Below are 21,373 nucleotides of genomic sequence, written 5' to 3'. Positions count from 1 at the left end.
AAAGTAATTGCTTTAATTAATAATAGATTAGGTCTTTAATGTACTAAAGAATATCTCCATGACATATTTCTAGAAGAATTTCAAGATATTTTTTTTTAATTTACATTTATTGTTGTTTCAGTTAGTTTTTTTTTTTTTCTGACTAAAAATTCCTGAAACTGTGTACAACCTGATAATGTAGTCATAATATTGCAAGGCTGATATTTCCTTAACACCTGCTACTTATAGTCTCCTAAAAAAACTTGTGAAAATAGAGGCTGTGAAGTTCATGCTTCAGAACCACACAGTAAGTTTTCTTACAACATTAAAAAATGTTAAGTTTGTAGTAAATTTTGTACAATGCTAAACTTTTCACACACTTGTGTTTCAACAGAGTAAGCACTTCCCTTTCTTGGGCATCAGTGATAATTACAGCCTCAGTGACCTTAGGTGCCGGACAATGTTCTACACTGCTCTCACTCGTCTTCTCATGGTAGATTTAGGTAAGGTCCTCCTCAGACATCCCTGAGATGCCTTGCTGTCTTGTTAAGAGTTAGTAATGCTATGGATTTTTAAGTTTATTTAACTAATTAAAAAGCAGTTTAATTGTACAATAAATATTTATTTATAGTGGTATTTAAATCACTGCCTATTAACTTTAGAGATTTATGGCATTAAGCAATGGCAGTCTATTTGTTGCCTTCTTTTGGAGAAATAAGCAAGACAAGTTGATATTTGTTAATTTTTTTCCACATAGAAGCACTTCTTTTATCAGATATGAGGTATTTACAAAATACACGATTAAATAAGTGCTTTGAGATTCTCGGTAATGTACTGATTATGCCAGAACTTTCCAGCTTCTAGTAAAAGTATTGTTGTTTGTTTTTTTTTTTAATTCATTTATTCATGCAAGTTCCTAATATACAAAAACCTTCAGCTTAGTAAGAACAGTAGGCAGAATTCTGCAGTTCAACTAGCAATACTTGAGCATGCACTTGGTATTACATCTTGAGACGTTTTTCGGAAATCAGAGCAGTTAGATGCATGTAAAACTCAATGTAATAGCTCAATGTAATAAAGGATTCAGTCACTTGGAATCCAGGTACAACCTTTGGCCACCAGACTAAAAGGCAGAGCTCCATCTGCATTGCCTACCTCTTTCTTGTCTAAATGGGGGAAGGCTGGGCTTGCTGAAATGAACACTGAAACAAATCATGTGTTAGAGAAGCTGATGAAGAATGCAGCGTGTCTCAAATTGCCTCAGTTCTGATAAGAGGCCCAATTCAGAGTTGTGGACCTGCGTCAGCTAAGGATCTGCCTTACAGAATGCTTTCATGAGTGTGGACACCTGTAGATGTTCTTAGAGTGGGCCACTGATGAGGGCTTCCAAAAATAAGGTGGCAAGTCTTTTGTATGCTGATTTCTAATCCTCATACAAGGACTTGACTAGACAGCATATGGGCAGAAGATTGGCACAACGTTGTAAGCCAACAGTAGCTGAGATTCCCTTTGATGATAATGGGTTCCTGTAGTGTCTGCCGCTGAGTGCTGCTGAAAACAGTTGAGTTGGAGACGAGAGCAAACTATGTTCGTCAATTTCTTTTTTTTTTTTTTAAGAATGGCAATTGTGAGCTGGACCTGTGATTACTTGCAGTTAAAAGGCTTTCAATACTGGCTAAGTGTCGTATTTACATAAGCAGTACATATATTTTTCTAAAGCAAAGTAGGTTACACATGTAGTTTCAGTAGCTTCCCCTGTGGGGGAGAAAAAAAAAGATTTGGTAAAAACAAGATTGCAAGTATTAAAAATTACATCTCAGAGTACAGGTTGTGTAAAGATACACCAGACAAACAAAATGCAAGCTTGTGACTTATGACTGGCTTCAAGCTAATAGATCATTACGATTCTTCTGGATTGACAACTCTACAAGATCTGAAATGATCAGGAGTATCTGAAGAAAATGTATATCGGTCTTTTGGCTATTGTCCTTTTTGTTCTTACTGGAATAAATTTGGATTTGAACTGGTAAAAAAATAAAAAATAAAAAAAAAAGCACATCTATAGAAACAAACAAGTGTGAGCTTCATGTTAGGATCCAAATTAAAAAAGTAAAGGATACACGTATTGTGCTTTCTGTGTGTTAGTGCAAGCATTAAGTGACAGTACTCTTGTGAGTCAAAAGATTTTTCAAACTGTGCATAGCAGCATTTTTAGACCAAAAAGCATTGTACCAATTGCATTCTTCAGCTTTTTCAAATTACAAGAAGAACTTTATATATAATCTTCCTGTGATATATCTAAATTATTTACATGGGAATAATATGAAGATGAATTATCATTAATTGGGCTGTTCTGAGTAATAGTTTGATGTAGAAATATTTTGGGGGATGAATGAAATACAATAAATTCAGAATATTTACATTTTAAACAATGTGCTCTTGGAATAAATAGCAAAATCAAACTATATTAGGAAAAATCAATAGTATTTTATTCAGTATTATTTAGTATTTGCTTCAAAATGCACTTGGGTTTCTGCTGAATAATTTCAGCCTTGTATTGATATAATTATACTTTGATATCTGTGTGCCCCTGGTTGTGTTTTTAATAATTTTGGAGGGCATTTAGAATTGCACCATTTTGAACAACTGGTTCTTGGTCCAAGATTTCTAAAGTAAACTGAATATTCTTTTGTGTGAATTACATAGTTACCAAAACTAATAGAAGAACACCAGTAAAAGTTGTGTTTAAATAAAAGTTTTTATAAGGATTAATAAATTTTTATCACTTCTTTCGTTTTCTTCTGCACTACCAAAAGCAGTAGATCTAAACTGTAGAAAATACCTTCAGGAGCTATTCTGCGTGATTTGTCAGTGTCCTGTACTTACAGGCATATACAGTCATGCTCAGTGCCAAACCTCTCCAAGTAAAGCAGGTTTAAAACACTATTGCCTTAAGCCACACACAGACCTACTATAATGAACAAGTGATGCAATTTTTTTCCTCCCCAAAGGACATTGCGAGGATATGTATGTGTAGTTTGAATTATAGCAAATGAACAATTTACCATGGTAGGTTTGTTTAGCATAGTTTCTTCCTTTCCTCATTAATACTGTGCTGCTCATGGGATGTGAATGTGGCTCATGCGAGAATGTGGAAGAAATGTTCACGTAGTAATTGGATATGTAATTAAGAGGAAAAGCGTCAGGATATACAATACATAAAGAAATAGAAAATAATATGATCAGTAACTGTTTAACTTCTAGGAGCGTAAGAGGAAGCTCTGGTTGAGCAAAAATTAGGAGCACAAACTAATACTGTATTGGAATTGACTGAGGAGCCAGAGCTGTCTAAGAAAGGAGGTAGATAGAAAAAGCTGGATGAATGGTCCGAGATTACCATGAACGAGGGGGAGTTCACAAAGGTTCCAGAAATGGTAAATAAAAAGACTGACTCGGGTTGAAAGGAATGGAGAGAAGATGGCAGAGGAGACAGGCAAAGATGGATGGGATTACAGTCCAGTTTCCCAAACTCCACCAAATCCTATTGCTGCCAGCAGGGGCTTTGAAAGCTGCCACAAAGTGTCTGAGCCTCCCTAGTTCTGCATGTGCAGGATGCATAGTTTGCTTGAACATAGTTTGCTATTCGAAGGTTCTGATACTGTTGTGGACCAATGCAGCACACTTAAGTTATCAGAAGTGTTTCTTTTGCTTTTAAAAAAAAATCTGGAAAGCTGGACATGGAAGTCCTATGTGAAAAGGAAGCAGTTTAGGTCACAAAGCCAAGTATTCAGAATGGAGAAAATGCCATAATTGGGTTTGACTATGAAACTTCCGTTTCCTCTCCATTGGAAATACTTATGTTGTTATGAGACAGCTTCAATTGTAGGATCACAGTTACTTCTCTCAGAGGATATTTGCCTCTTTCAGTTCAGATGTGTCATCATAGCTTAATGAGTAACTACTGAGTAGTTTTTTTCTGGGTTGTCACCTGGATTTGTATGTTAGTCAGTATGTTCTGTTTTGAAAACAGAAGTTTTCTTCCTGGCCTCTTCTGGGTGAGTGCTTTGATCTTTGCAGTATCCCTGTGAAATAGGAAGCTGGAATTAAACCCATTTTGCAGATGAGTATATGAAGAATAGAAACAAATTTGTAAAGCTTATGCTAGGTTTGGCAGTGGTTTGTAGGTTTAGTGGGTGGCATCCCTGCCTATGGCAGGGGGTTGGGTTTATGTGATCTTTAAGATCCCTTCGAACATGAGCCATTCTATGATTTGTGCAACTAATTTGATGCGCAAAAGACTCAGCTAACTTCAGTTGCAACTTAGAGTATGTCTGTTTTATCTATCAGTTGCCCAGGAAATAAGAATCTATAATTAATGGTATTGTTGGGAAGCAGAGAATGAAAAAGGTCCTAGTGTTGGTTCAAGGAGTAGTCTGGACCAAGTGCTGTGTTCGACACTGACCATTTATAGATGCCCTAGGCAAAGATTATGCAACTATTTCCTCTCTATCTCGATTTCCCCAGGCTTGATTAGCCAATGAAAAGAGAAGGGAGAGAAGAAGCCCTATAGCAAAGAACTCTTTAAAAAACGTAAGTTAGTTCCTACTCTGCATTGCTCTAGCGAGGAATTAGCATGCAAGAGGCAAGCCACCCTCGTTAAACACCTAAAGATAAGTAGCATGAGTACCACTTCCCATGCAAATTGCCATTTATAAAAACTTTTTGTTGTTGTTTATAATTACATGTTCAGCATCATGACAAGGCAAAGAAACAGTCCAGTCTTCCAGCTGTCGAGCCAAGACGATCACTTTTTTTTTTCCATTCCCATAACATCTTGCTCATTTACTCCAAATTCACACCTCTGAAACAAATGAGACAATGATGTGATACAAATAACCCCAGCATAGTCCAGATTTATTTTCATGGCAGATTCATCCTATACTAAATAGATAGGAAGTAGAAAAAATAGCATGTCATCATAAAACATTGTGATTTAAACATTGTGCTGTGAAGCATACACAGGGAACGGTCTAATTTACTATTGCAACTTTAAATCCAGTGTTTTCTAACTGTTGAGTCTCACCTATATTTTGTGAGTGTTTTTTCTAGTGTATTGAGCAAATGCTGTCAGATAAACAGAGAAAACAGAAATATGGAAAGGATAAAGGTGTGAAATGTGGAGACATGCTAGTCTCAGATACAAGTTGTTTGTGATCAACAGTTTGTCTTTTGTTTATAGCTCAGTAAAAAATGTCAAACCTCAAATTGTTGTTCCTGTAGTTCTTCTGAAAATTCTGATGATGTCAGTGAGATTTTTTTATAAAAGCTTAAGAGACTGACCCTTATGAACAATGGTGTGAATATGATCTGATGCTTTTGCTGTTTGTTTTGTTTTGTTTTTCTTGTAGGTGAAGACGAGGATGAATTTGAGAATTTCATGCTGCCTCTCACAGTTTCATTTGAAAGTGTGACTCAGATATTCAACAGTAGTTTTGAACAAGAAGAGGCAAAGGTAGGTTTATTTCAATTACAGGGAAATAAGTTATTGGTGTAAAAAACTGATAGTTGGGCGAGCATTTAGCAACAGATTGTCATCTTCCTTTTGTCTGTCTCTGTTGAAATGTATATATGTGTATGCTTATATGTATATTAATACCTGTATAAATATATATAATTAAGAATGTAGACAATAGGGATACAAAAACCATGAATGGCTATCCGAAAAGAAACCTTGTACAAATATCTGATAAAAGCTTTGGGATTTTTCAGTGCTTACAGATCAAGTGACCCCATTTGAGCTCTGTTTATAATCAGAAGGATACATTTTTCTTCAGTGATAGTTTATCTGTTTTGTATGTAACATTTCCCTTTTCCATGCTAGCATCCTGTTTGTGTATATTAACATATTTATTTGGGGGTATAAGGAGACATGTAACACACTTGATAAAACACTGCTGCTTTAAAGTATTTTTTTTCAAACAAGAATTTATTATATAAATCAAGACTTTATTAAATGGCTGGGCATATATGTATAAATAGGAACTGGTCTTGAAGTATTGCACCCTTAAACTGAACAAAGTGATTAGGATAACTGATAGCTAAATAAGGTTTTTATGTGCCTGTGGGAGCCATATTAGGATTGATTTGACAAGTCAGTTCAGCTGTGGCAACAGTCATAATATCTAACACAACATTATGTTTTATTAGTAAAATCCTTAAGTGTAGCAAGCTGTTTGTGTCAAAACAACAGTATATTTTAGGGAAGAAAAAGATTTGCTAGATACAAGCTGCATCATCAGGAATGATAATACTTAAAACACTATTGTATTAAAGAGAGCCCCTTCTATTGTCACTGAATAAATAGTTAACAATGCACACTGGAGTGCTTGCTCTAGCTATGCAGGGTAATTTTGAAGACACCCTAACAGTAATTTCTAATTCACTACTTTAAAATTTTTCATGAGATAATGGAAAGTTAAATGTACGTCACCACTTTTATCTACTTCTTTTCATAAGAAAATAAACAAATACGCTAGAAATATTTAATAAATAATTTATATGCAATATATCTCTCACATTACAAGAAGATGCACAATTCACAATAATCACTGGAGTTGAGTTATTATTTTTTTAAGTAATACCTGATATTATTTCAATATTTACCTAATTCTAGTTTCCTCATTTGTTCTTTATGTATTTGATTTTAATAACTTTTCATTTGTTAAATACAGTTAAACTATTTTGGAATCATCTTTTATATTTTAAAGTTTAAAATTCTAAAAATTCAAACGAAGTGGTCATTGGATAGCATTATCCTTCTGTAGGAAACTGCATTTACCTCGTGAGGGTTCAGTTTATTAAAATAATTTTGCTGTTGTCCTGTCTGGTTTGCTTGAAACCATCTTAGTAGAGAAATTTTAATGGAGTGCCAGTGATATATTCCTAAACTAGCAAGTTCTTAACGACCCTGGAAAGTGACTGCTTGATTACACTTTAACGGTATTTGCAAATAAAATCACAAGTAATTAAGGGGAAATCTCCAGGCTTTTGAGCAAGTTTGATGCATGATAACTGCCTGATTCAGCTTCATCTAGAGTAATGCTGTGTAGACAAGAGCTACTGAGATCAATAGCAACATAATGATAGTGGCAGAATTAAGTGAGTAACCTGAGAACTGTGTCTTCAAAATGCATGCAGCTGCCACAAGCCAGGGCCACACAGTGCACTCCGTGCTTCCGTCCTAAATGTTCATCAAAAGACGCCCTGCAGGAAAATGGAGTTAGATGCTCTTTATTGCTGATCGTGTCTCTTGCCACATTTATCAGGGAAATTGGATTAGCAGTTGGCAGCTGCAGGTAGACAAGGTTCTGCAGTGATTAAATATGCAGCTTGGCTGCATTTGTTGTGACAGACCTTTAGTAAATTCTACTGTAAGCACCATCTGTCTAATTTGTATAAAGAAAACTTGGTGCTTTAAGCTACTGATAAAGAACTAAATCTGTTGCTTTATCATAAACAAAACTTTTGCTCTAAATTCTCTTAAACATAATTTATTAGGTTAAAGCTATTTTTCTATCATGATGAATAAATAATACATGCAAAAGTGCTTTCAGGTACTTCATTTTGCAAGTACTGAAAACAAAAACAGTTCAGTTCTTCAATAAAATGCTTAGTATTCCAATCCACAGGGAGATGACACTGTTAAAATATCACTATGAAAATGGTCCAGGACTGCCAAATTCATTTAATTTGTGGTTTTTACTAGGACTTTCTAACTGGCTAGGGTTTTTGTTTAATATTTCTGAAATACACCATTGAAAAACAATCACAGCAAGGGAGCTCTTTCTTTTTAAAATACATTTGTAATCATTAAATCTGCATATAAAACATATGTTTAGGTTTCTTTTCCAGTGAGATCAAATATAATTGAAGATGGCTTAAGTAATTACGTACTTTCCTTTTTGCCTTTTTTTTTTTCCCTTTGCTGGTTCCTTCTTCACAGTTTTATATTAATAGGAAAGATGTCCAATATTAAAACAGTGGCTAATTTTCTCCGAAGAATTTCAAAGGCTCCTGTTGACAATCTGGTTAAGTAATATATCGACTGGGTAGCCGGAATCTCTGTCGTACCTTGTTTATGGTCGTGACATCATCAGGTTTGATAGAAACGCATGAAAAAAAGTATCTGAGGAAAAAGCAGTTAAATAGCAACATGCTATCTTTAGCTGGTTTGTAGAAACTCCATGCTGTTAAATTATTTAAAATCCTTGATTTTCAGCTTGCACACATTAAAAGTTTTCACACTAAGTGCCAAATGTTGCAAACAGCACTTTAACAGAATGATTTTGCTTTGATCCCTGTAGCAGTTCCTGAATAATTTATCACAGGTTATTGCCTTAATTCTGGAGAGGGATAGAGCAATAAAGGCAGATGAAAACACTCCAGTTGAAACACCTTGGGGCCTGCTCATTCCTCTGACACGGCTCTTTTGTTGGAACTATTTAGAGGTTATTAAGACGTGTCTCCAGAATTAAGAGTATGCTGTAAGGATGAAGACAGCCATCTTAATTCTAAAGACAAAGCGCAATGACCCTTCACCTTTTTTTTCCTTTGTTGTTATTATATAGTAGAATTATGAGGGTAATATTATAGCTGCACCCAGTAGTGCCACTATAGTTAAGGGTCTGTCAGACTTTCCATTACAAACCCCATTTTGGGGGTGGGTGGCGTGAGTAGTCTCGTCTGTGTTAAATTGTGTTAGTCAGACACTTGGTACATGTTGGCAAGTCATAGTTTTTTTTTTTCCTGCAAATATTTAAATGATCCTCTCTTTTCCTTTAAAAATCCATTGAAAAATCTTATTCAGGACTTTGAACCAACACACAAGAATTCTTAAAAATTGGTTTGTTTTAATTAATCTTAAGGAGACCTATCTCTTTGGTGCTCAGGGAAGAGTACTTTGAAACTGAAATTTAAACAAAATTTTCCTTGGTAAGAAAATCAATGTATAAGCCCACATACCACTGACAAGCTGTTGTTACTACGTGTTTTTTATTTACTGTGCTTCACTTCTCATCTTACTCGTTTTGCAGTTGCTGGTGTTGTTATCAGCTGTCACTTTGGCACAGAAATGGCTTGTGTTCAGTTGTGAATGAAGCAGTATCTTAATGTATTCTTCAGATTGTACTGTTAAGTTTGCAGGGCTCTTTCAATCCCACAGCATGACATCCTAAAAGTAGATGTACAAGTGTGTAATATGGTTTGTCACTAATAAATCTTGTGCATACGGATGCTCTTTGAAAACTTGCAATGGACTAATAAACTCGAATGTCTCAGAAGTTTTGTAGGTTTGGTGGTTGGTTGGTTGGTTGGTTTGTTTTTCCTCTTTTTAAGTGTGACTTAAGCAAATGTGGAATTTAGGATGATTTTTGTTCCAGATTAAGTTTAAAGATATTTTTGCCAGTCACTTAAGTGGAGCAGGACTTATCTCAGGATTCAGGCTGCCCTGATACTGCTAACTGTTGGCGTTATTTCGTAAAGTTGAGTTCCAATGGATAATAACTAAACCACCGAGTTCACTGGTATTTTATGGCATAAGAATATTATGGTGCTTTGTAGATTGAGGTAATTTATTAAGAATATTCTGGTTAGTGGAATGGACTTTTTAATAGCAATGTCTGAAGTCAAAGAATAGAAAGCCAAGAAATGTAGCATGTGTAGTAGGTTTTTTCCTTTCTTTAGAATTGAAGGTCAAATGTTGTTTGAAATTACCTGGTATTCGTATAGGCTCTCACAAATCTGGAACTGTAGTTTAAAGTATGTTGCACGTTGAGTTGTATTAACAGTTTATAATGCTCACAAATAATTTGTTTTCTAAATACATTTGCAAAAGAGTGTTTTCTTACAACCAGTTGTTTTTATAAAGACAGAATAAGCCTGTTACGGGAATATGTGTTTGGCTGGTTGTGTTTATCTAGTCCATGTTCCAGAGACCACAGTAAGATGGCGAGTTCTTTCCCTCTGAGTGCATCTTCAAACAAAGGCAAGTTCATGTCTTGCCAGGGGCTGTAGCTCCCCTTCTTCCTTGCATCAGCCTTTTCTTTGTGCAGTCTTGCTTACATCATTTTCTGTGGCTAGAATGGGCAAAAGATCCAAAATCACTCAAAGGTTTCCACTTCCTTGTATATGCTGTTGTATCTCTGTACCCCTTTGGAAAGAAGTATAAAGTGTTGCTGCCTAGTTCTTTTCATTCTTGATGTTTTGGCAACCATATCTGTTAAATATTTATCTTCTGTGTGGACAAAACAATGCACCAAGTATGAAAATACGATGAATATAAGGATAAAGTTACAATTTTTTGTCATATCTTCTCAGTATTGAACACTTCCTCTCTAGTGATTTCAGAGTTCCATTAAAGTTAATGAGAGTTGAGACCTCTGAGCATCTTGCAAGTTCAGGCCATTACAATGCACAACAGAAAAGAAACACAAATATTAAAATACTCCTAGCAACCTTACCAGCATTTCGTAGGGAACTCAATTTATCCTCAGATAAATCTACGTGTGTGCCATCCAAGTCAATTGAACTAATGTGACTGTATATGAAAAGTAGAAATTAGCCCTTGTGTAAGATTACATTTAGCAGTTTAACAAGGCATCAGCCGTAATTTGCTTTTTATGTGACCATTTAGAATTAATATGTGAATCTTACCTTTTGCGTTTCTCAGTGCTATAAATATTACAATATTATCATCAAGTGCTGCATTATTGAAAACTCTGTTTTTAAAAAGCAAGCTCCTTACTTTTTTGTTGCCATGCTTCTGTGATTTTTTTTACTAAGCTTTGCAGTGCTGTGGTCTTTCATAATGAAAAGCCCTAGAAACCCTACCTTGCAACACATGAATAAAATTTATTAATACTAGTTCATTGTCAAAAAGAGAATAGTTGTTTAACTACATTTGAAAGTTGGTTTATATTGTGAAAATATTTTTTCATTCACTGGTATTCTTTTTAATGATTTCTATTAATTATCCTGAAAACAGCCCTTTAGTAGGGGCTAATTATCTACACAGTGTTGTCTGCTTTTGAGCTGAAAGGGTTCTGAAGCCACTGTTCAGTCAGTAAAGGGGGTAAAAAAATCATCTCGGAACTAACATTAATACAGATAGATGTTAACTTGGTCTTCTGTAAACAAAATAAAAGACTTTTTGAAGAAACCTAACTTGGAAGATGACTTTAAAAAAAAAAAAGTTAAAATAACAATACAATGAGAATCTCAGTGTAACCTTAATTGTAGCTTGGTATGAGTACCAATTAGTCTTACACCTCATTTAAAATATTACAAGCTTAAATGAATGCTTTATTGTTATTGTTACTTTAAATATATTGATGCAGAAAGCACTCTTAAACTTTAATACACTGTGTTCATATATTATGTTTTAATTTGCATTATTCATTAGTATAAGATATTGAATAATCAAAAGCATTTTCTAAGCATTTCGCTAGTGTTAGCACTATAAAACTTGTGGAAATCTTGTTTGTTGAAAGAATCTTTGTGCTTTTTATGAAAAAGGATTTGAGCGAGACATTTAAACTAATGAATCAAAATCAGATATGTGGTCATTATTGGCTGATTATTACTCCATCTGCTCTGTGCTAACGTGAAAATCAATTACTGTGTCTCTTTCCCACTGACAGCGTATGTTGATCGGGCTGGCAAGAGATCTTCGAGGGATTGCCTTTGCACTAAACACAAAGACCAGCTACACCATGCTGTTTGACTGGATGTATCCTTATTACACTATGACAATACCAGCTCTGTGCACAGAGGGATACCAGGCCCCTTGCATTAGTTTAATAGTATGGCACAGTGGGGAAGAGGAAACAAAGCTAAATGAACTAATGTGTAATCAGCTAAAATTACAGCACAATGGCAACCATGCAGTTAACTGGGAAGGACCACAGAGAGGTCACTTTTTTGTTATGTCACGCTACTAATCTAGAAAACATATCCAAATGGCTTCTCTCCTTTCATAAATCCATAATGTTTTCATAAAGAGAAAGCTGTGTCTTTAACTCAAAGCACAATGTACCTACATTTGGTTTAACATCAAAAGTGCTTAAAAAAAATACTATACGAGTGCTATCTGGGGAGATTTCTCTCTCTGGTATGAATCATGTCTTTAATTTAGTCAGTTACTTTCTATTTATGTCAACTCTATTAATATCACAACACCTGCAGTCTTCTTGATCAGAAGAAAATGGACGTCTGAAAACAAAGTCAAAATCTTTAGGCTCTAGCTTTCTTCAATAAATAATGATAATGCAGCTCTATTTGCTTTCAATATTGTATACATTTTTATGCCAAGAAATATGATAATACTCACGGGTATTTTCTTAATACTTAGAGAAATGTTTTGTATTTTCATAAATACAGTAGCTGTAATTCTTTTTAGGCACACAGTCATATTAGTAACAAAATACTGCAATATGTAGTGAAGTAACTGAAATTATTGGTTTTATAATTTAGTTCTCAAAGCTGTGGAAGTGAATTATGCATTTGTTTATTTTACGGACAGAAAAAAAATAATGTTAAAGTATAATTGCATGTTTTATTAGAAATCAAGCTTTTAAAAATACTTTGAGTACATAATGAAAATCTGCTGTTCACTCATTTTTGGGGGGGTATAAAAGAGGAATGCATTATCAGAAATTGTGGCTAGGAAGTTAGCCTGAGAGGACTTAAAGGCTGTCCAACAGAGCCCGGTAGGATCTGAGAGATGTCCTTATGTGGTGGGTTGTAGAATTCTGATGACCACAGAATTCAGATAAGCCCTTTTTAAGACCTTCACAAGCCAGCAATGATTCTGTTCATGTGCAGGCTCTGCTTGCATGACACAGCTTGCAGAAAGAAAATCCAAAACAGAAGGCAGTATAGTCTTCATTTCCCTGAAAAATCAGTGGAAAGCATTACTTAATTTCAGTTTTAGAGGACTGGAGAAGGAAAAAAATCTACCGAAGCCAGACTGTGAATTAGCATCTCATTTTCTAGTGGGCACCATTGGGGTACGTTTAACTTCATTAGTACTGTTTGTGCTTATGTTACCCTAAAACTTAATAATAGAACGTGGACGATGTATGAAAGTAGATCAGTAATGCATCAATTTCAAATTTTTTACTTTGTTTTTCCTAGTACAGTATGAGTATCGTGCTGTTCTGTGCAGAAGTACAAATCTCCAGCTGTAGAGGGAGGTATAAGAGAGACTTACCTCCTCTCCATCTGAAAAAAAAAAAAAGATTCATATTATACATGGAGGAGGTTTTTTTATGCAAGGATTTAGGATATGTAATCCTCAGGACCCTTTTCTCTGAGTGTTTTTTTAATATTTTATTAATTCTATTTTATGAGTTAAACTAATTTCAAAAAAATAAAAACAGCCTAAATTTGGGGGATTTCATTAATCTGTGTTAACAGTATAAACAGACTAAAACACATCTTTGTGGCGTTCAAAGCCCAGGCTTTCTCAGTTACCTTTCTCTTGCACAGGTTTAAAAATTCTTTTCTTCCCACCTTTGGCTGTAAATGGTAAATGCATGCTTCTGTTCAGTGGATTTCACCTCATTTGGCTTAGTCCAGCTTCATCCAAATATTGATCCAGAGAATTACAGCAGAATAAGCTGCTGTTATCTCAGCTCTTATTTACTGTATATAAGGACAGAAAGGGAAATAGGAAGAGAAGGAATGGTCAGATGCTGATTTTATCATATTAAGTTTAAATATCCGTTGATTAATATATTTCTTTCGTAGTTTCAAATATAGCATCAGAAAATTAAAAATTGGTTTTAATATACCAAGTACAAGCTGTTTTGCAAACAGATTTTATTCTGTAATATTTTAAGCCCTAGTCTTCCGGTATTAAAAACAGCAGATATAGAATATTAGCCAAAATAAATCTGATTTTCTTGCATTTGTTCGGTAAATAAATAATACAGTTAGGCAAGAGATAAAAGCCTGGGCTTTTAATACCATAAGATGACGATAATTCTGTACTGAAGACATGCAGAAATAATCGTTTGTAAATCACTGGCAGAAGGCAGCATCGATAAACTTTCCAAGTGATTGCAGGAGATACTTTGGATCTGATCCCTGTCCATAACTAAACAAATTACACTTAGTATTCTCTCAGGTGAGCGATTCTTCTTTTTTTTTTTTTTCCCGAGTGTTGTTTCCTAAGTGTTTAGGATTTAACTTTTGTCCAGTAGATGGCAAAAAAGAGCAGAAATAATCTCTTTTAAGTCCTTTTGGTCTCGCAGAGAGCGGGGGAGGACAACAGCATTGTATGCTCTCTTTTGCCATTGTGATTGAGTTATTAGGATTGTGCTTTAGAGGTGAATCGTCAGGTATGCTGAAGCTGCACTAGATTGCCAAATAGGGCTGTTTTGTAGCAGGCTTGCTTATACTAATTGAGTTTCTCTAGCAAATCAGGCTCCTTGGAAAAAGGCCAAAGGCTTTTCATAATTGTATTGACAAGAAAATGAATATGATAAATGGTGTTCATTCAGCTGAGACAAGATTTATAGTTTTCCTCTGGCAAGGGATGAAGAGAAAATACTGATAATAATAGTAAAATTTGTTTTAAAGTTGCATTAGGTGATCTCTCAAAAGACTTCATTAAAATATTTCCAAATATTTTAAGCAGTTTTAGGTGTTAAGTGTAGCATCTTCCCAAAGAGTTCCAGTAATGAAAGATGAAGGAAAACATACAAACAAACAAAAAGAAGGGGGGGAAAAAAAGGATATGAAAGGCATTTATTCTTCCTGAAACATTGATATGTCAAGCTGTCAGTGATGATTCCAGTACCTTGGCTTTGGAAAGTTTATTTGCCTTTTGTAATCGTAACATCTGGTCTCTGTAATTTGTAGGTCAGTCCTCAACATGCAGGTGTTCAGGCCTCAGAAAACCCCCATGCCAATTTGAGTAGAATCAAAGTCTGATTTTCTTAATGGTACATTTCATTCTGTTATTTACTTCAAGAGAGCCTGGATGAGATTTTGGATGTTTAATCTGTTTTATTCCATACTAATGTGAGGCTGTAGTTTAAGGGTCCTGGGTCTTGCAGTCAGATAAGTCCATGGAGATTCAGTAGTGAGTTGAGAGTAATATCCACTTTTTTGTTACTTTCATTTAGTGGTTCTTAAAGTTAGGTGGTAACCCGAAGGCATTTTTTTCCTCTGTTACTCCCAGTTGATTTTCAGTATTTAATGACTTACGTTGTTTGTAAAAGAAAAGGGTTGCAATAAGAAAATGGGTTGCAAGAATTAAATTACTAGGTTGGCTCAGAGTTGCAGTCTGATAGATAGCACGGGATGTATATGCATGGGTACATGACATTGTTGAAATATTGTGCCTTTTTAATGAAGATCTCTATATAGAGAGAGATACCATAACCATTACCTTTAGAGAATTCATCCGTTCTGGAGGTGCTTTATCTAGCGGATGGTCATTTAAAAGTTGCAGTTGACCTTGATATTTGGATGTTTGAGCATATGCTTCTTCAGATGTGGATCACTAGAAAAAAAAATTAAACTACCATTAATACTTATTTATCCAAATTTGTATATTTCTTAACAAAATAAAACCATGTGTAACAGTAAGATGGCTTGATCAAAAAGTTTTTCAAAAATAGAATCAGAAATATTAAGTTTGTATGTTTTAAGGGTTCAGAATTACAAACTTGAAAGAGCCCAACAAACAACTGTAGAGATGGATGTTTCCTTAAACACCTTCTCGAATGAGATTAGGCTACCTGATCACTAATACGTTTCTAATAGCTGCTACTGCCACTTGTGTAGATTCAAAATTTAGCATCGTTTCTTCCCATTTGCATTCTTTTCAGCTTGACCAGTAAAGCTGACTGGTCAGTTTACGTTCCTGAATTATCCAGATCTCTTGAAGCTTGTGGTTGAAAACACTCACAAATAATGTTGTTTTCAAAGCTAATTTATTGTTTGTTTGGTTTCTTGTATAGCAAATTGCTGAAGCCTTTCTGTTGACCCCTAACATTTATAAACTTGACTATGACTTCAGTATTTGCTTGACAGTGAACGTGGGCTTAATGCTCAAACTTTTGAATTAAGATAACCAATCATACTGGATATATTAGCAGCCTTTGATACGGCTGGCTTATATTTTGGCTGTGGATTTGGCTGTCAAGTTACTCTGTTCTCTCTGAAATCTGAAAAGGCAATTGTTTTTTACCCCACAAAATTACAAAATGGGGCTTTGCTGCATTCCACCAAGGAAGAAGCGTGACTTTGGAGAATCAGCAGCTCAGCTCAGTTCAGTTCTGTACCCTACATGACATCTGCTGTATTGTGAGTATTTTGACCATCCTCTAGTTGAGAGTGAGCCCATTGGAAGTCCACCTCAGATAAAAATTGAACTGGCATTAGTGAATTTATAAAGGTATGAGGTGGCATGGGTCATCTGTGCCCTTTGAGGATATTTTAGGCAAATGGGACTTGAATTTAAATCCATGTATATTACAGAGTAACTGTCCATAGTATGTTTAGCTCTAGTTTGTCTAATTTAAAATGTAAAGAACTCCCTAAAGGAGAGAGAGACAAGGTCTAGAAGTGTATTTCGCATCAACCTTTTCCGCTATATATAGTTTATGCCTACAGTGCCTCAAGCAGCTGGCAGCGAAAATGCACAAGTCTTTAGATGCCTCAGACAGACAGCAGTAGCCAGAATGCCTTCCATCTGTCTGCACAGCACTGTCATTCATCAGTAGTGCCACGTGTGAGGGCTTTGCCTTCACCGGAAGAGCTGTATTGAACTGGGACATGACTGTCTGCATATCCTAGAAGCAAGTAAACCTTTACACATTTCAGACTTCTATTTCACAATCCAGTGTTGAGTGCTTGGCCTGTATTCTACTTGGTAAGATTCACAGTAGTTGCCTTTATGCTCTGAATAGGCAATAGCATTTTCCTAAGAATAGTCACTATTTCTAGTGCGGTCAGTTAAATAAAGCAGAATTATATGAGATGAAACAAAGTTAAAAATGAAAAATAAATTTAATATTAAATAAAACCATTGACTATATTGGCTTGATCATATTTTAATAGCAAATTGCATAGTTAGAATCTCTTGGTTCAGTATCATAAAAACTGTTTAGTTCTTTGCCAGTCAAGCTGTGCTTCCTCACTTCCATTTACCAGTCTGCATTCTTATCTAAACCCTTTTTTCAGCATGTTGGGAAACTAGGGGTCAGCTATGTATCAAATCATCATATCAAATATTTTGATACAGGCAGTAACTCATAAGATTTTTTTAAGCTACATTGCAGAGTCTGCGAGACTCTATTCCTATATTGTGTTCTTTCAAATCCTGCTTTAGAAGAACTGATATCTCTTGGGTACTGACGAGCAAACAGCCCTCCTGAAAGAGTTCTTAGAAATCTAACTCCTGGCCTCCCCCGCATAGTTCATCGGAATTCTTTTTCTTGAATACTCTGGAAACAAACTTCATGCAAGGAAGCTATTGCCAACCGCTATATAGCAAATACAATACATAGGAGGTGGCACTGAAATCGTGGACCCTAGGATTTGCTGATATGTAAATTTTTCTAGTTTTAAATGCAATTAGATTCTGCCATTCATTAAAAGTCAACCTCATATCTATACTGGTAAGTTAGCTTCACGTGTACAAAATGCTTTCCTTTTCCTTTGTTACAGCTCTGGTAGTCTCCTTGTCAGAAGGAGCTGTCAGGGTCTGTATCTGGCCCACCCATCTGACACCATAGTTTAGATTTAGGGGAAGTTTTGGAGGACATTGTTTTGTCAGTACAATCTTTAATTTTGGTGAAGATACCCTGCATACATTTCTGTTCTGCAAAGAGCTATTGAGCTGTGGTACCAGGAACCTGCATGTACAACTCCTATCTTGAAGCTGATGGCAGAATTCATGCAAAACAGGTAAGAATCACGTGAGAGTCATGTAAGTGATGAATACTGCAAGGGTATGCATTCTGCATCCTATCTTTCTGTGTTTTGCTGATCCTTATGATGTCTGGCTTTGTCTTTAACACTGCTATTTTTGTATGTTGGAGCAAAGTTAACGAACGGAGCTCAGCTTTCAGTGTCAATGTATTGTTTTACCAACAGGAATGTGTGAGAGACTGCTGTGATTTTTATATTACAAGTTAGTGGAATTGTATGCTTTTACTGGCAAAAATATTGCTAGTTAAATTCTGACTTTATAATTAAATATTTGAAAATAGTCTACTGTCAAGATTTGCTGCAGGCTGAATTTTTGCCTTAAGCCAAGCACAAGTGTACATATGTACTTCTTAAACTGCAACTCCCTTTACAGTTTCTTTCCTTAGCTCAACTCTTCTAGCCAAAATAGGAAAGAATATTACCCAATACAGCAATATTTATAACCGACTTGTAGGTAACTTCTCCCAGGTCTAATTTCTTCTCCATGGGCTCGCTAAAGAGACCTCAGAATGATTGTGGGAGGTGATGTCAATACTTTACATTGCAGGTGTTAGAATGAAATTTTTGTTTTACCACAATTAACAGAACAATTTATTTGGGGAAATTAACATTACACTCGGAAATATTTAGTGTATTGCCCAAAGGAAAATAAGACTTTGAAATGAAAAATTGATAGTTAATGTCTCTGTATTGGTTATCTTCATGACCAAAGTAATTAGGGTTTTCAGCAGAAAAGTATGTGTTCTCACCACTTTTCATTTTGCCTTGCAAATCGAACTTACAAAGAAAAGTTGCAATATTTGAAGTTTGAAAAAATATTCAGTTTAATCTAGTGATAGGAAATCCGTGCTTTGTTCCGACCTGGCTCCCAGTCAAGCACGAGTGTGTACGATGTACTCCTAATCCCTCAGTGGCTATGCAGACCTTGAGGCAGAGCTCCCTGCTTCTCATTTGTGTTGACTTGCTCACTGGGACTTCCTCTTCAGTTTGTGTACGTTCATTATGTCTTCTGTCCTGGTCGTAGTATAATAAAGGCTGGAGAAGTTGAACCTATTTTTATTCGTGACGCAGTGCACAAACAGTATGCTCTAATGGGGCTGCAACGCATTTCAAGGAGGAGATTGTTAAAACCTAAACACAGAACTCTAATAACAGTAAGCAAAAGCAAAGAGGAACTGGAACAATAAATCTTATGCAAAAGATGGCTCTTCAAGCTACTTTGCATATTCATGTTATTCTTCTGCCTATTGGTATTCAGAAAATCTGCCTTGTTCCCTTTAGAAAACATCATCTGGGATGGAGTTCTTCATGAGTTGTGTACTGCATTAGCTTTTACAGGTTAGAATGCATTATACAATATACTTTGACATGGTTAAAATATGTTACAGAGTATCAGATTGTGCATTATGCCACTCTGACATTGAGAAGATGTGCTGTTTTTGTTGTGTTTTTTTTTTTGCCTCTGCAAGCCATTATCATTTCGTGCATATGGAATACACAAATGTTTTATACAAGGCACGTTTTATTTATTTATAAACACCCAGATTTACTCCAGAATTTGCAGTGCAGGACCCTGCAGATACGGGCTCAGAAAACAAAAAAAAAAAATTGGACTTAAAGGAATGAAAGATGCCTGCCCCTATCTCTGTGACAAGGGTTGTACAAGTACTACACATATCATCAGAAGTGAGGACTACCAAATAGGTCACCAGGGGATTTTCTGTTTTACATCACTCAGTGATGTATCCTTTCCCTTTCAGTCTAAATAAACACTAAGGGTAAGTTTTCAAGTTACTCAGAAGCTTAAGATCTGTGTTGAAAATTAATTTTTAAGTACTTAATGGTTTTCATTTAGGCATAAACTAGAAGTTAGGCTTCTTTATCACAAAAAATAGAAAGATACAACAGGGACTTTGGCCAGAGCTCTGCTGTGTTTCCAAATTGGGAACAAAATGGTTCTTGTTGACTTTGGTAAAGCATTTGCATCAGGGGAGACAACATGGTTCAGTCTTCTTCAGGTCTGAATGTTCATGGAAAGTGCATACTGCAATTTACACTTGGAGAACTGTCTCGTGATTGCCACGGATTTTATGTAGCAGAATAACCAGTGGGGTTTAGCTGATTTTAAAAACTAAACAGAAGTAAGGTGTTAGCCTAACTACTTGGATCATGGAAAATCTGCAGCATTCTTCTGGGCTGTATAAAGGCACAAGATACTCACCAGTCACTGCATAAGGAAATACACATTGTCTGGTCACTTTTTTTTTTTTATATATATTTTATCACATGATGAGTTATCTAAATCTGTTGCCTAAGAAACAGTGCACATCTTTGGACTCAAAGCTAGAAATAATTTATCAAGTAAGTGTACTTTGTAATCAGCAAATATGTTTTTTTTGTTTTAGGGAATGAATCCATTGCAGTTTTCTGCTTCGATGACCATCTGAATATTTTTGCTGTTATTTTTTAGATCACAACGTTTAAATTTTGATGTATCATCTCCAAATGGAATTCTTCTCTTCAGAGAAGCTAGTAAAATGATTTGTACGTACGGTAGGTATTCATTAACATTTCCTCTGCAGTGTAGTTCTTTGCCTGTCTTGTAATATAAAAATCCTGTTAGTTCATATTCCTGAGCACTGCTTGATTTTTGGAGTGTGTATCAGGACTGCAATTTAGTACAGCTGATATCAGCCCTTTGAAAGGTACAGGGTTTACATGGCAGACCTTTGGAGCTCATTTACCTTCGTAGATCAGTGTCCATTCATGTAAAATTGTTGCTCCTATCACTTTAACTTGAACGCCTGTCTTTTAGCAGCTCTAACTGGATTTCAGCAAAGATACAAATACTCATGAGGTGTTTGATCTGGGCTACTGATTGATAGGTGTGGGTTGATTTTATGTATTCAAATTATATTCCAGCAGTTCCAAAACATAATAGGACCATAACAGCTTTACCCTAGAGCGCTGTTAAAACTGTTCGTAATAAGTTGCTTCATTTTACTGCTCCCACTCAAGTATTCAGTTGCAACAGGTCTTCGACACCAACTGTTTATATTAGACTCCAACTAACTTTGTAGCTTACAATCGCTTTTTAAATATTTTGAAAGGAATATCACCAAGTTTTTGTAGGTTTGTAGTTTCTGTAAAAAGGAATAGCTGTAAGTGTCCTGTTACTTTTAATGAAAGAAAATGTATGCATTGAATTTGCTTTTACTGTGTTCAGGTTGCATTTTAGGTCTGGAAATTGTTTGTTACATGGATGCCTGTATAAAAAAAAAACATTCAAGTGTAATTTTGCTTTTGATCTGCAGGGTATGGAAACAGTATATGCAGAATGTGTAAAGCAAATACTTACGACAGAAAAAATTACAACCATGTAACTCTCTCT

At 35.4% G+C, this 21,373-nt stretch overlaps 1 protein-coding gene across 1 annotated transcript in view; it reads left to right on the top strand.

Moving 5' to 3' along the window:
* The window catches only part of RANBP17 (RAN binding protein 17), a 166,916-nt gene that overhangs the window by 105,114 nt on the left and 40,429 nt on the right, over positions 1-21,373 (top strand). Inside the window, exons 17-22 of the mRNA XM_050713578.1 lie at positions 223-286; positions 374-482; positions 5,388-5,491; positions 11,676-11,764; positions 17,851-17,958; positions 20,453-20,535. Of these exons, the coding sequence (XP_050569535.1) occupies positions 223-286; positions 374-482; positions 5,388-5,491; positions 11,676-11,764; positions 17,851-17,958; positions 20,453-20,535 (557 nt within the window). The remainder of the gene's footprint in view (positions 1-222; positions 287-373; positions 483-5,387; positions 5,492-11,675; positions 11,765-17,850; positions 17,959-20,452; positions 20,536-21,373) is intronic.

This window comes from Cygnus atratus, chromosome 14 (genome assembly GCF_013377495.2).
Source record: "Cygnus atratus isolate AKBS03 ecotype Queensland, Australia chromosome 14, CAtr_DNAZoo_HiC_assembly, whole genome shotgun sequence".
Classification (NCBI taxonomy): Eukaryota; Metazoa; Chordata; class Aves; order Anseriformes; family Anatidae; genus Cygnus; species Cygnus atratus.
The sequence above is the reverse complement of the archived record's forward strand: the minus strand, read 5'-3'. Positions and strand labels throughout refer to the sequence as shown.